Source organism: Onychostoma macrolepis, chromosome 09, assembly GCF_012432095.1.
Source record: "Onychostoma macrolepis isolate SWU-2019 chromosome 09, ASM1243209v1, whole genome shotgun sequence".
Taxonomy (NCBI): domain Eukaryota; kingdom Metazoa; phylum Chordata; class Actinopteri; order Cypriniformes; family Cyprinidae; genus Onychostoma; species Onychostoma macrolepis.
This window is the reverse complement of record NC_081163.1, coordinates 17,417,064-17,431,486: the sequence shown is the minus strand read 5'-3', so window position 1 is coordinate 17,431,486 and position 14,423 is coordinate 17,417,064. Positions and strand designations below refer to the sequence as shown.

The 14,423-nt window shown below is 36.9% G+C and overlaps 2 protein-coding genes across 26 annotated transcripts in view; one reads left to right on the top strand and one right to left on the bottom strand.

Moving 5' to 3' along the window:
- The window catches only part of lrrfip1a (leucine rich repeat (in FLII) interacting protein 1a), a 41,085-nt gene extending 29,183 nt beyond the window's left edge, over positions 1–11,902 (bottom strand). For 4 of the 24 annotated variants that reach the window (XM_058787672.1, XM_058787674.1, XM_058787650.1 and 1 more), the window contains exon 1: positions 11,023–11,900. In XM_058787672.1, the coding sequence (XP_058643655.1) occupies positions 11,023–11,112 (90 nt within the window). In that variant the 5' untranslated portion in view covers positions 11,113–11,900. Of the gene's footprint in view, positions 1–11,022 lie in introns of all 24 variants that reach the window. The other 20 variants (XM_058787649.1, XM_058787656.1, XM_058787654.1 and 17 more) reach the window with 11 other exon arrangements.
- A 266-nt stretch (positions 11,903–12,168) lies between these two features.
- Positions 12,169–14,423, top strand: LOC131547068 (NAD(P)H dehydrogenase [quinone] 1-like). Of its 2 annotated transcripts, none has more exons than XM_058787345.1 (6): positions 12,169–12,283; positions 12,363–12,530; positions 12,638–12,765; positions 12,844–12,957; positions 13,052–13,153; positions 14,023–14,423. In XM_058787345.1, exons 1-6 carry the CDS (start codon positions 12,280–12,282, stop codon positions 14,320–14,322), a joined length of 816 nt encoding a protein of 271 aa, XP_058643328.1. In that variant the 5' UTR covers positions 12,169–12,279; the 3' UTR covers positions 14,323–14,423. The 2 variants fall into 2 exon arrangements, with proteins under 2 accessions (XP_058643328.1, XP_058643326.1); XM_058787343.1 differs by having other exon boundaries at positions 12,635–12,765.

The window sequence follows — 14,423 nt, the reverse complement described above, 5'->3', positions numbered from 1 at the left end:
CCTTAGACAATTAAAACATAAATTTTTTAAGTTAGAGTGATAGCGCACCCAAAAATGTAAAATAGCTAAAATGCATGGTATATTATCACACAGCTTTATATATAAAGAGAACTGAATGCAAAAATTGCATGCATACAGTACTTAAGTAAAGCGATATATATACTATTTAGCAAAACTCAACTGCTTGAATATCATTACAACATGCTAATTAAACTCTAAAAAATTATTCACCCTGATGTTGAAACATCAAAATATTTTCTATTGTGTTCTGCAGAAAGTCACACAGGTTTGAAAGAATTCTCTTTCCTTTTTTTTTTTTTTTTTTGGTTGAACTCTCTTTAAATACTTTCCTATCCCAGTTTCATGTGCAGAGGTAACTATTAGTAAGCCATTCATATTGACTAAAGAGTGCAAACACAGTGGTTCTGTGGCACTATCAAAACATTAGTACTTTGTTTGAGCAGATCGATATGTCCTGATCTCAACCAATGATGTTTGCATCGTTATTTTGCCAATCCCTTTAGATGCCGCTAGGCTCAGAAATGCCACACTTCAGTCTTAACCCTGAGAAACCTGAGACAGGGTGACGTTTTGAGAGGTGCTAGCGTGCCCGTCTCAAATGACTGCATACAGAAGCAACTCTTCGCGGAAAGAGAAGACCTAGTATACTTGGCCAACACAGAACACTTGCTTCACTGACCACAGAGTTACTTAAGAACAAGAAGGAGCCTGTGAGAGAAACTCCAGCTTGTTGAAATGAGGGAGTGAGAGAGAGTAGCATGATGGTGATGAGTCGAAGGTGAAATTGCATCTCATCTGGTCTCTGGTTTCTAATGTCATTCAATGTGCTCTCTGTTTTAAGGCCAAAAAAATGGTTTAGGGTGAACTGGGTTTACACTGTAGAATAGACAATAATGCTGTGTTTCCTTATAAGAGATTTAGGGCCAGATTTACTAACAGCTTGCGCCAGCACAAACGGTCTTTTTACGTTAAAACAGTACTGTCCAGATTTACTAAAGATGCACAGTGAAGAATTAGCGCTGAACAGGCATGGACACAGTTACTTTTGCAACTGAACTTATTGAATGCATTTGTAGGAGTTTTCCTTTCAGATGCCATATTTATGGGAGGATTCAAATGAATCGCGCAACGTGATTTACAAACGTTTGCCCCCATCAAATTACGGGTATTATTTAACGACCAAAAAAAGCATGTTTTAAAGCAGGCGGTAATTTGCGCTGCTCTTGGTAGATTGCACTGGTCATTATGGAAATGATCTAGCTGCGTCTGTGTTCTTTAATGTGCGCATTGCCAGCAAATCACCTGCAGAATCACCCGTAAATCACCCCCAGAATTTCCCATCGGCGCTTTTATGGAATTGCGCTCTAACGCTAATTTGCCCTGTTTAGTAAATCTGGCCCTAAGAGCATAAGTCAGAGACCAGGGGCCTCATTTATAAAGCGTGCGTACGCACAGATCTGATCTGAGAAACGATCGTAAGATCAAATTTAGGACGGTTTCTGCGCAAAATTTTATAAATGAGGCCTCAGAGCTGACAAATTCAACAGACTGAAGAAAGTTAAGCACTTTTGCTGTGCTTGTTCCCAACATTTAAAATTCACAAAAGTTCTTGGATGGAAAACCAGCTATTTTAAATAAGTTCTTTTTTATTTTACTTATTTTTCTAAATTTTTAAATACAATCAAATTTATATCTTAACATGTGTTAAGTTAAGTTAAATGAGATGGCAAAGTTAGCTGGAGTTAAAACAGAAGATGGATTGTATTACTTTGTACAGAGATATGAGCAGTGTCCTTGCAACTTTACAGAATTTTTACACATTAAGCTGTTTCACACCTACATTTGTCAAATAAGCAACAACTTGCATCAAGTGGCTAATCAGAGACCAGAGCAGTCTGCATTCCTTTCACTTTAGCACACAGTCTTATCAGAATAAAATCCACAACATGACCTTGTACACGAAGTTAATAAATCATGAAAAAGGGACCGTTTTATCGTAATCCTGAGCGTAACTTTACAGAACAATAAGAAAAACAAAAGTTGGGTTTTTTTTGGGGGGGGGTGCATGTAAAGGGTTACCATGCACATTAAAAAAAAAAAAATATTCCGAAGAAATGTTGTAGGTTACACTGAGAATTATAATTGAAAACATCACTGTATAGTGCACTGGACTGAAAACCCTGTGACCTTGCTCATATTACGATTACATTTATTCATTTATGAGACACTTTTATCCAAATCAACTAACACCAAAAACATACTTACAATCCTTTAGGATTTATGTATTTTAACATATGAAAATTTCATCTATTTGGACTAAACTTTGTGACAAATGTCTGTCAGTCATACATAAATGAAAAAAGAATGAGATTTCTGTAATAGTAAAGTGAATGTGTTTTAAATACAAAATAACCAGGTTTCGATACTTATCATCAATAAATCTAATACATTTGAACTAATTGAATCTTACTTGTTCTACAGCTATATTCATACTTTGTAACTGATTATATTAAGATTTATGCTAAGCAATTTGAAAAAAGATTGAAGTAAAATAAAATCAAATAGATGAAAATACTAAAACCTAATGATAAACTATGCCATTTTTGAGTGTAAAAATGAGCAAACTATGTGTGACAAGAACAAATAATATTCATAGTACACAATGCAAAGATATCAACAGAAAGTGTAAAACAGACAATGACAATATTTTTGTCATAAAACACATGACTGAAGATTAAGCAGTTATCAGAATAACCATGGCTTACACACATACATCCTGACCAATCAGCATCAAGAGCACTATAAATATAGACTCAGCATTACTCCTTCATAAGGGATGCGTCCCAACAGCAGAGAATAAACAGGAAAGCAATTGTGATAACAATCTTCAGGGGCCCATTGGTGACATCAGAAAAAGGAAGAAAACCCTTTCTAAATCCTTGCCCTTATATGGAGAGGTTCCATTCTTGGTGAAAGATGTCAGCATGCGAAAAAGGTCTCTGACTTAAGTGTGCTGATATTATTTGAGTTTGTTACAGTGTCTTGCTTCAACTTGTAGCAACAGTTCTGCAACAAGTCTCTTGAAGAAAATTCAGAGGAATAGGGCATTGTTGAATACAGTCCAGTGCAAGTTTAACCTCAAGCTGCTCAGAGCTTAATCCTAAACGAGGCAGATAAATGTTATGATTGTCATGGATCAGTGATAAGCAGGTGTTAATGTGTCAATGTGCTGCTGTGCTCGGTATTCATAAAACCATTTAAGTGTGAGAGCACATGATCATTTATTTTGATATCAGGAGGACTCTTCCTTCTGAATGCGGAAATATAAAGTCATTATTGCTCATGACAATGAGTTTAAGATTAACAGTCAGACAGCTCTCATCCCAAAACCTAAAGTCTGAGCTCTGGTTAATCATCTAAACACCCCCCAGAGCGCAAAGTCTGGCTCTGACTCCAACCTTGCATCCTAATCTGCTTTTAACCATCGCAGTCATTGGATGACACTGTAAATCAGGGTTCCTCAAATCTTTCCCTGGAGGGCCAATCTGCTGCAGAGTTTAGCTCCAACCCTGATCAAACTCACCTACCTGTGATTTTCTAATGATCTTGAAGACGCTGATTAGCATGCTCAGGTGTGTTTGATTAGGGTTAGAGCTAAACTCTGCAGGAGTGGGCCAGATTTGAGGATGCCTGCTGTAAATGATGCCAGCGAATGCAGAATGGGTTTATGATAATATTTTGAAATATGAGACTGTTAGCAATAAGAAATGTACAGTACAATAACAGCTAGTCCACACTACCATTCAAATGTCTGGGGTTGGTAAGATTTTTTAAAATGTTTTTGAAAGAAGTCTTGATTAAAATACAGTAAAACTATAAATATATACAGTAATATTGAGAAATATTTGTTTCATTTAAAAATAACTGTTTTCTATTTGAATATGTTTTGAAATGTAATTATTCGGTAAAGCTAAATTTTCAGCAGCCATTACTCCAGTAACGGCTTTAGCGTCACGTGATCCTTCAGAAATCTTTCTAATATGATTTAGCACTAAAGAAACATTTCTTATAATTATCAATGTTGAAAACAGTTGTACTGCTCAATATTTTTGTGGAAACCGTTCTTTGATGAAGAGAAAGTACAAAACACAGCATTTAACTCTTTACTGTCACCTTTGATCAGCTGCATCCTTGCTGAATAAAAGTATTAATAATCTCCAACAACAACAAAATCTTGCTGACCCCACACTATTTAACAGTACATATATCTGCTCTTTATTTTTTAGACAATAAAACGGAGAACACTAGTTCAGTCTGGCCTGCTGACTATTAACAGCTTGAACTATCCATGCTACTTCCTGTTAAGTATTACTACTCTTACATCAGTTAAAAGTGCTTCATTTGTTTTAAACCGTTCTAAAGTTATCGAATCATTCTCTAAACCACATTTTACACACTTTTACTAGACTTGCCAACATGCAGTAATCTCACTAGCCGATTTCCCATCATAAGCCTCTTTTACATGCAAGGGTTCAGTCGTGCCAGCAACTCAACTTCCTAGTGAGTTAATTGCTCTAAAGACTCAAAATTAACTCATCTTGATTGAAATAACACTGGCAGTCACAGTGACCAATGAGCTTTTGACAAGCCATTGTCTTGTTCACGTTTGACTCAAACACACAATCACACAGACTGATAGGGTAGTTACTCCATGAATCACTTCCTAAAACAGTAAGCAGGTGAGACATGCAAAATGGTTCACAAACAGAGTGCGTTTCTACTTGACTAGTCTTCTGGATAAAATTAGGGATGCACTGATATGAAAATTTTGGCCGATACCGATAACCGATAATTCTTTATATTTGAAAGCCGATAACCGATATGTTGGCCGATAAATCTATATCCAAATTTATATATGCTTTTTGAGAGCCTGATTACAAAAAAGGTCTCATCATTAAAAGCCATATCCCAAACCATTCAACATAAGCAGCCTAGTTTGAACAGTGTACGTTTTAAAAATAATTTTACTCTCCCATTACCAAATTTCATCATAAAAAGTCTTACAAATAACTAAAATAGGTTATTGCATAAATAATGCAAACAAGTCATTGGACATCATTACATCTGTAAAGAATTAAAATGCATGCGCCAATGATCAATAAAACTGAATAGCCTCTGCACTGACAGTAATGAAATGATTTTAATTACTAAAGCATATTGTTGATGAAAATAAGAAGAAAAATAAAAGTGCAGTCATTAAAACGCATCAATGATTTTGAAAAAGTAACAAATTAATACCACTGTTTTAAATAGCAGCATTGCTGTTTGAACTGTAGCAGAAAAGCAGAATGAACACCAACAAACTTATATTATATTTATAGAACATAAACATAATATCACAACTTATATATGCACAAAAAGACAGAAATGCACAAGTTATCTTGAACTAAATTATGCGCTAGTTAGATGTGTAACTCATAGACACGCTCTTGGCTCTTCTCGTAACATCGCGCTGAAACACGGCAAATAAACCCCAAAGAATTCACAACTTTTTATTACGGTAGTTTTCTCTTTATAATGTTATGTATATGACAGTCCCAATCATAGTTATTACAGTTTTTCTCGATTACTTAAACACAATTCTTGAAATTATGCTTCTTTTTTGCTCTGTTTTAAGCTCTTCACTCAAAACTCAATCTTGCTGAAAAAAAATCTAACTTTGCTCTCAGACATGATACACAAATCCTCAAAAACACACACACTACAACACAGTCTTACACACTGATGAGATAAATTATAAGTAGTAATAAGTGTTGCTTGTGGTACACCCCAAATGTTTTATTCCTTAATTTAATGTACTGTACAGAACAGTACAATACAGCAAACAACAAAAATAATTATTCTGCCCCAGCATCCCGTCTTTGGTCTGGGACAAGGCCAAAGAACCTCTTCAACATCACAGGCTATATTGGCCCTGGCCAGGCAGCGGGGGTAAAATCCTCTTGCATGCCTGATCCAACCCTGGCACGCATCAACTAAAATATATGAGACTGTTTGTCTTCTTGCCCTTGCCCTTCCTCTTTCTCTTCCATGTTGTAGACCTCCTCCTCCCCCTCATCTTCCTCTTTCTCCTCTTCCTCCCTGTACTCCCTCTCCACCTCCTACTCTTCCTCTTCCTTCATTTCTTTCTCTACTCTCTACTCCTCCTCCTCCACATCTCTCTGGATCCATTGTTTCAAACCTGAATACAGTTTTTCTCAGTCACTTTGGTGCATTTCTCAAATCATCCTTACTGTAATATTTGCAAAGAAGTATGTGCATTTCTCAAAACAATTCATACAAACAGCACCACACAATGGATTTCCTGCAAAAGTCTGTAACTTTCTCAAAAATCTTTAGTTCATCTCTTAAAATAAGTATTTATGTCAATGATCATATCAGTGCCATCAGAATGAAAAGTCCTTGTGCCATTGTCACAAACATGCTTAGTCATGTTGTCAATATAACAGTGCACTCTGTTAGTATTACCTGATGTAAACTATAGCAACAGTTTGGATCACTGTATTGAAATGCAGAAGGCTGCATTTCTTATCTATGCCATATATCCATTTCAAAAGTACAAATTTACACATTACTGTATGTGGGATATTGATTGAAAGAGACTGTTTCGAAATAATTGAATTATTGAGGATATGGTCGATCTCCCAATATTTAGCTGCACCCTTCAGCCACTGTAAGGCTATGATTGACAACATGGTCCACAATAGTGGCCTTTATTTCATCTGATATGCACCTCTGTCCTTGGCCTCTTCTGCCTCTTCTGCCTCTTCCTCTGTTTTGCCTCTGTACCCTTCCACCATGCATCCTTACTCCTCTTCTTCCTCTCGGCTGTTGACCCTGATCATTTTCTGGATGTTCATCCATCGTCAGAATTTTTAGCTCTTGTGTTGTCCTCTGTCTATATATGCTTTCCAGTTGAAGATTCATGAAATGCACCTTTGAGCTATTTCAGAGAACTGGTTTGTCATTGGTTGATCTATATACTCTTCATTAGTGAAAGTCAAGCTTCACTTGTACAATTCATGGGCAAATTTACAATAAGTCTAATAGAAATGTGTAGAAAATATGCTTGACAGTTTATGACAACTAGATCAACCATTTTGCATTTAATGACTTATATGATGAACTAATGACTTGAGGTTTTAAGGGGTAAGACTATAGCACAGAGAACTATATAATACATTTTGAGCAACATGACAATAGTAACTAACAATGTGGGAAACCGCAGACAAATGTACATAATCAATTGCATGAATGTAACAAAGCAATCGCAACTTGTTCAAAAGAATGAGAAACTTTTTACGATGTGCACAAGTGCCTAGATGATGTGGAGGTATTTTGTATACAAGTAGTTTTGAGAATTTCATTTCTGATCTGAGAAATGCACCAAAGTGACTGAGAAAAACTGTAAGCTGACTTTGGCCCTTTTATCTCAATCAAAGATTCTGATTGGTGTGAGATAAACTTTGACTCCTACTGTTTCCAATTGGGTAATTGTGTGCTAATTGAGCTCAAACTTTGCAGACTTGAGTGAACAATATTGAATGCTATAGTGCTTTCTAAATGTAGGGATTTGTGTATAGAGTTTTGCAGTAACAGTTCACCAAATCTGACTCATGTGTCAAAGCAGGGGAATAGTGTTTAGTTTAGGGAAATGGGTGTGCTTTTTTAAAAATGGCGTTACAGTTTTGAAATTTTAGTTCAAAAGCCTGGTTATAGTGTTTTAGCAATCGAGAAAAACTGTAATATTGTGCACTGCCGTTCGAGCTGCGCACGCTGAAGCTGAAGAGAATGAACACGGTGAACTGAAGTGCTTTGCTGGCAGCTTATTTAACTCAAGGAAATGCATTATAATTTTATGTAGCCTTTATGACAGACTTGCCCTGCACATGCTGCACTTAGTTGTATTGTCCTTTTCGAAGTGATTCCAATTACATTTCAAGCATTTCAAAACCATCATGGCAAACAGTGCGCATTTGAAGTGTCTCTGAAGGAAATAATGCATTATTTATCAGATTTAAGATATCGGCCAAATTTTCTTATCGGGCCGATACCGATAACAGAAAAACTGAGCATTTATCGCCCCAATACCGATATGGTGGCCGATATATTGTGCATCCCTAGATAAAATAATCGAATAGCACAGGGTGCTCCAGTCTGACTCTTAATTATTTATTTATTGTGCTATTTACAGAGAACAGGGGTATCACAGAGAAGAGTGGGACTTCTGTCAGAGACATGCATGGTTTAAAAAAATAGAGCCAACTGATTTTTTCATGTTTTGAAATAAGTCTCTTACATTTAGTAAGACAGCATTTTAAGCAAAAATACAGTAAAAACAGATAATGTAAAATATTATTATAAATCAAAATAGCTATTTTCTCTATTTACATTTAAAAATATAATAAGTATTAGATTATAATAAAACAATATGAATGTTTTGAGCAGCCATTACTCAAATAATCCTGATATGGGGTTTTAAAACATTTCTTATTATCATCAATTTCAGAAACAACTGTTCTGCTAAATATTTTATGGAAACCATGACCATTTTTTTTCAGGACTCATGAACAGAAAGTTAAAAGAACAGCATTAACATGAAATAGAAATCTTTTGTAACATTATAAATGTCTTTTCTGTGACTTTTGTTACTGGCTGAAAGTATTCACATAAATTTTATATTGTATATCTAAACAGTTTTGCCTAGAATTCCATAACTGGTGCCATTGTAATCAGCATTTACAGTGACACAAGTTATGGGATTTATACCCAAACTGTGTTAAGAACACACATCGACATGAATCGTCATAGACCTTTATCTGGAGTATGTGGCAAAACTTTAGGGAATGTGGTCATGAACCAAACACATAGAGCTGAAAGCAATCTATTTATAACATGAGTTTGTATTACCAGATTCCACAATGTGCATCTGTGTAAGTAGAAGGACAAACAGGACACTGAATCAAAGTGTTGAGTAGCTATTGTTGAAATTGTTTTACAGGAAATCCTTCACCAACTCATGTTCTACTGTGGCCCTATCTCACCTTTAACAGCTTAGCTACATTATAGAGCACCAGAAAAGCACAGCCACTAAGGATTACCGATGCAGATATTATCAGCATGCGTTTCCACTGCATCCATTATCAGAAGCCTCTGTTCCCTACTTCTGCTCATTGTAACCCCTGAAACTTCATGTCTGGTCTTGAAGCTGCACTAACAGCTGGTCTCTGTGGGCCTTCTATTTTTAAAGCTCTTATTACAGAATCAACGAACACATGAGGGCCAACATACCAGCTTGTCAGAGACCAGCAAGTGTTGGACGGCAGCCTATCAGCAACAAACGCAGGTACCAGGTAGGTTAAGGTGGGACAATGGAACACAGGCAGTAAATAATGAAACAGGCACTTAAAAGTAGATATAACGGCTCTAAAAAAGTCCTAGGAACATATAAATAAGTAGCATATTTGTGAAGGCATTCAAACTTTACAGCAGGCTTGAAAATGTGTCAAGCACTTAGTAATAAAAAGGGTTAAAACCACAGTATCTCGTCATCGTCTAACGGAAACTAAACCTGCTCAGAGAGAAGCTCTAATAAAACCTTGCATGACCTAGCTGTTTAAATTTGCAAATGCTCTGCTGCAAAGCCACATGGGAGTACGCAAAAAAAAAAAAGTATGCAAAAAATTATTTAGATTTCAAAAGAAACAGGTTGGATCAGAAAATAACTTTTAGTGGTCATGCTAAAATTATGCAAATATGAAACTGAATTTTGCCTCCTGATTGGATGTTTGATAACATGGGTGTGTTTCAACTGAATCTCTCTTTATCCATGTGCTCACTTACAAAAGGTGAACTCAATGTGCTACAGAAAAAAAAGCTGCCCTTTTAAAATAGGTAAATATTCAGTTCAATTAAAAAAAATTAATAAATAAAAAATCCCTAGCCTGTCCTGTTGTTGAAAATGAGAATATAAAAACACTTTGCACATGATTATTCAACAGCCACAAAGTTCTATACATTCTCTGTCACTTAGGTATTTATTAAACATTTTAGCTTATTGATTATGCATTCACATACCAAGTGTTTCATACTGTCATTCAGAAGTTAGCCTAAAATCACACATTAAATAAATAAAATGAATCATGTAAACACAGAGACATATTTACATGCATACACACAAATATACCCATGCTTCTCTGACTGTATTTCACACTCTAAACTGAGAGGGCAGTTCATGCTGACAGTAGAGTGAGAAGGCCTCTCTCCTGCCAACCACTGAGCATGATGTGTCAAACAGAGACGCTTACTATTAATAGAATAAAACATTTGCTACATATACAGTTGAACTGTCTATGAAAACATGTGCACTTCACATACAGTCATTGCTTTTCACTATGGGTGTACAATGAAGAAACATCATATACATCTGCTGAAGATCTAACGGTGCCAAAATCACCTCCTAAGCAGTCTCCACCATGAACCCAGCACCTGTTCCAGCACATCAAACCCAGCTTGTGTTGCAGACTGGTAGCACTTTCAAATACATTAGCCTACTGCCATGATACAATAAAATAACTGCTTTGATCAACACAGCCCAGAAACGTTTAGTTAGGTACTAAAAACCAAACAGACAGGAAGCAGACTTGACTAGTAGGAGAGGAAATGATCTACAGCTCGTAAAAATAATAATAATAAAAATAATAAATTATTAACAATACAGCTAGGTCCAGATGAGGGCGTAAACAGGGACTTTACCTTACTGTTGTTATGTTACTTAGATACTTGTGAAACTGTGTAGAGCTCTTTGGTTTAATAAACAAACTAACTCAGGATGTAGAACCATGTGATTGTCATGTTTTTTTTTTTTTCCTCTGAAGTTTAACTCTGCACATCTGCAACTAAGATCATTACATTAGCTTAACCCTTAGGAGATTAATTTACCTCTTTTGCGATTACGTTGAGGGCATCTTCCTCAGCAGTCAACCCATTTTTGCTGGGGGTTCTTTTACGTCCTGGCCCTTGAGACCCCATTGGTAACCTTTAATAAATCCTTCTGAGAAACACGCTCTTTACGCGTGAGAACCGATCCTTAGGAGAATTATTCCTTCAAAAAAGGCATAAAAAAAAGTACGTTTCTGACTCTAACCAAAAAACGGCAACGCTACTTCGTGTCGTTCACAACTCGGTTCATTGCCTTACATCCGTCTTTTTGCACTCTTCCTAGTGCTGTACTGTGAAAGACTGTAGTCACCGGTGCTGAGAGCGCAAACGCGTTTTCATGACACACGTGTCGCCTCTGAGGAGCTGCCAAAATGGCTGTAAATGATCTAGAGTTTGTTTGCTCAGAAAGTTGGGTCGTTTAACAGCGTGATTGTCAGTGTAACGGCTGAGATAAAACTTTTCTTCTCTTGCTTTAGTTCAGTATTGGGGCGCGAATGGATTCGAGCGTCTGTAGGGGGAGTTTGAGGGCTGGCACGCTATTTTTAATCATGGGAGTCTAGTGCTAAAAACAGAAACCTTATCTCGCACGTCTTAAAGTCATACACATGTGCACCTTTCGCAATAATAATACAATTTCACATTTCATTTTGAAGATAACAAAAATGCCCTGCTGGGGGAAAATATAATAAACCAGACTGCTGGTCTTAACTGGTCTCAAGCAAATCTTCCATCCTTGCCCGTTTAAAAAGTCAACAAACTGTACCAAGATGAAAGGACAAATCAGGTGTTATTTTCTCAGCAGAAAATTGTTGCCAAATAGGCCATAAAGAAAGAAAAAGAAAGAGAAAGTTAGTTAGTTAATAAAACAACTAGTTATCTAAACTGACTTCCCAAATCAATTTCGTTTTTGAAATTGTTTATCGTATGTTTATAGATGTAGATGCATCTGTAGCTTCAGCTGGTGCATGTTGACATCTAGTGGTAAAAACGTAAACCTGCGATGCAAGTTTATTGTAAAAAAATTGTTTAAAAAAGAAAAGAAAGAAAATAAATTAATCCATTGAAAAACCATGAAGAAATTGTATTTATTTATTTATTTATTTATTTTTGTCGTAAATGTTTGTGGTTGGCCTGCCAACACTAATTGATCAGTAAAATGATTCAGCTGTGCACAGGTGATTATCGCTTTAAAAACAGCACAGGTCACAGTTCACACTCACAGTTGTGTTGGTGTTTAGAGTCCTAGGTGTAAGAAACATGGGTATGTTCTTTTTTGTTATTTCAATTTTCGTTTGTTTCGTTTCGTTTGTTAAGTGTCTTCGGTTTATGTTGTTTTTCAGCCGCTCAGACAGTGTTGATCGTCTACGCGCACCAGAGCGCAGGATCTTTCAATGCAGCTATTAAAGATGCTGCTGTGGACGCGCTGAAGAAACAGGGCTGTAACGTGCTTGTGTCTGACCTGTATGAAATGAAGTTCAAGGCCACGGCTACAAAGGAGGATATTACTGGTGTGGGAGGCAGTGTTTTGTTTGTTTAGAAGATAATATTAAACTAGGAACTAGTGCCTATTCAGAGGTCAGTGGCAGTAACTGCACGATTTTCTGTTTTTCAGAAGAAGTGAAGAACCCAGAACACTTCTGTTATGGAAATGAGACCATGTTGGCCTGGCAAGAGGGGCGACTAGCTTCTGATATTGTAGATGAGCACAAGAAATTAAAAGAAGCAGATCTTGTTATTTTTCAGGTATGAATTTTTTTCTTTTTTTTTTCTCTCTTTGGGTCTTTTGTAAGTCTTTTGACCGTTTTTGTCAATTTCTTGAAGTTTCCCATGTACTGGTTCTCTGTTCCTGCCATCATGAAAGGCTGGATGGACCGGGTTCTTACGCTTGGTTTTGCATTCACCTTGGAAAAGCGCTACAGTGAGGGCATCTTCAGGGTGAGGCCTGCACATCATAAACCCCAAATGTTGGCTGCTCTTTAATGAAATTTGAGTTAAAATTGGTTTAATTTGAGCGTTTAATTCATGTCAGGACAAGAAAGCCATGCTATCCTTCACCACTGGTTCCCATGAGACCATGTTCAGCTCCAATGGGATCAATGGAGACATGAATGTTACTCTGTGGCCAATTCAAGTAAGCGCATCCCCCACTCTCAGTTACTTTTTAATGTAACTTTTACATCAGCCTAAGTTATGCTGTTCCAAATGGGATAGTTCCGCTTCTGAAATGTACTTCGGAATGAGAACGATCACAGCCACCATATTAAAGGGATATTTCAAACTGAAGTGCTCAACTAGCCACCCCAGGTTAAAAAGTGTTTCATAATGTGCTTTAAGTGCTCTAATTTGTGCACTAATTTTGTACATGATACACTAAAAAAAAAAAAAGATTCTTTAGTACTTAAACTAAGATCAACTGTATACTCTGCTGTGCTGTTTTGGAACACCATGAATATGAACTAAAATGCACTTTTAACATACTCTGAATTTAAAAGCTTGATTTAGTCATCCTTTGTAGTACACTTGAGTGTACTAGTGTATGAGAGCTGGGTACAAGTGGTAACAATTGAATCTCTTAAATTCAGAGATGGTATGTTAAAAGTGCATTTTAGTTCATATGTCCCAAAATAGCACAGTTGAGTACATCAAGTTGATCTTAAGTACTAAGTCACTTTTTAGTATTAAGTACAAAATTAGTGCGTGAAAATGGAGCACTAAGTACATTATGGAAGTTTTTCATTTATTTTATTTTTTTAAATGACCTGGGACTTCAAAGGGCCCTTCAGAATGAAGGATTTCAAAGGGTAGGCTACATGTGCACTTCACTCCCATTGTTTAATTGAGACAATCCCCTATAATTGGCTCTGCACAAATGCAGAATTTTTTTTTTTTTTTTAAATATAAAATGCGTGTCCATACAAAGGGCAAAGCAATGAACCCTGGAATGCAGCATGAATCGAGTTGATACACCTGCAACTTCTGCACTGTTTCCTCTCTTTGTAGAATGGTGTCCTCAACTATTGTGGCTTCCAGGTCCTTGCTCCACAGATCTTCTGGGCACCCACACATCTCTCTTCTGAGGTTCGTGAAGGCCTGTTGGAAGGCTGGGGTGCTCGTCTTCAAGGCCTCCTAAGTGAGGCACCTCTCACCTTCCCACCTGCAGACATCTTTGACGAGGGGAAAGGCTTTCAGCTGAAGCCTGAGGTCCAGGAGAAACAGGCTGAGTCTCCTTTTGGTCTCACTGTGGGTCACCACCTGGAGAAACCGCTGCCACCCCACAACCAGATGAAAGCTGGGGTGTGAGACCTGGTGCAATGCTGTCCCCATGTGGCCATGTCTTTGTCTAACAGTCTCAAAGCTGAATTTTCAACATGAATAAATTTTTCATGCTTTGAGTATTTGAA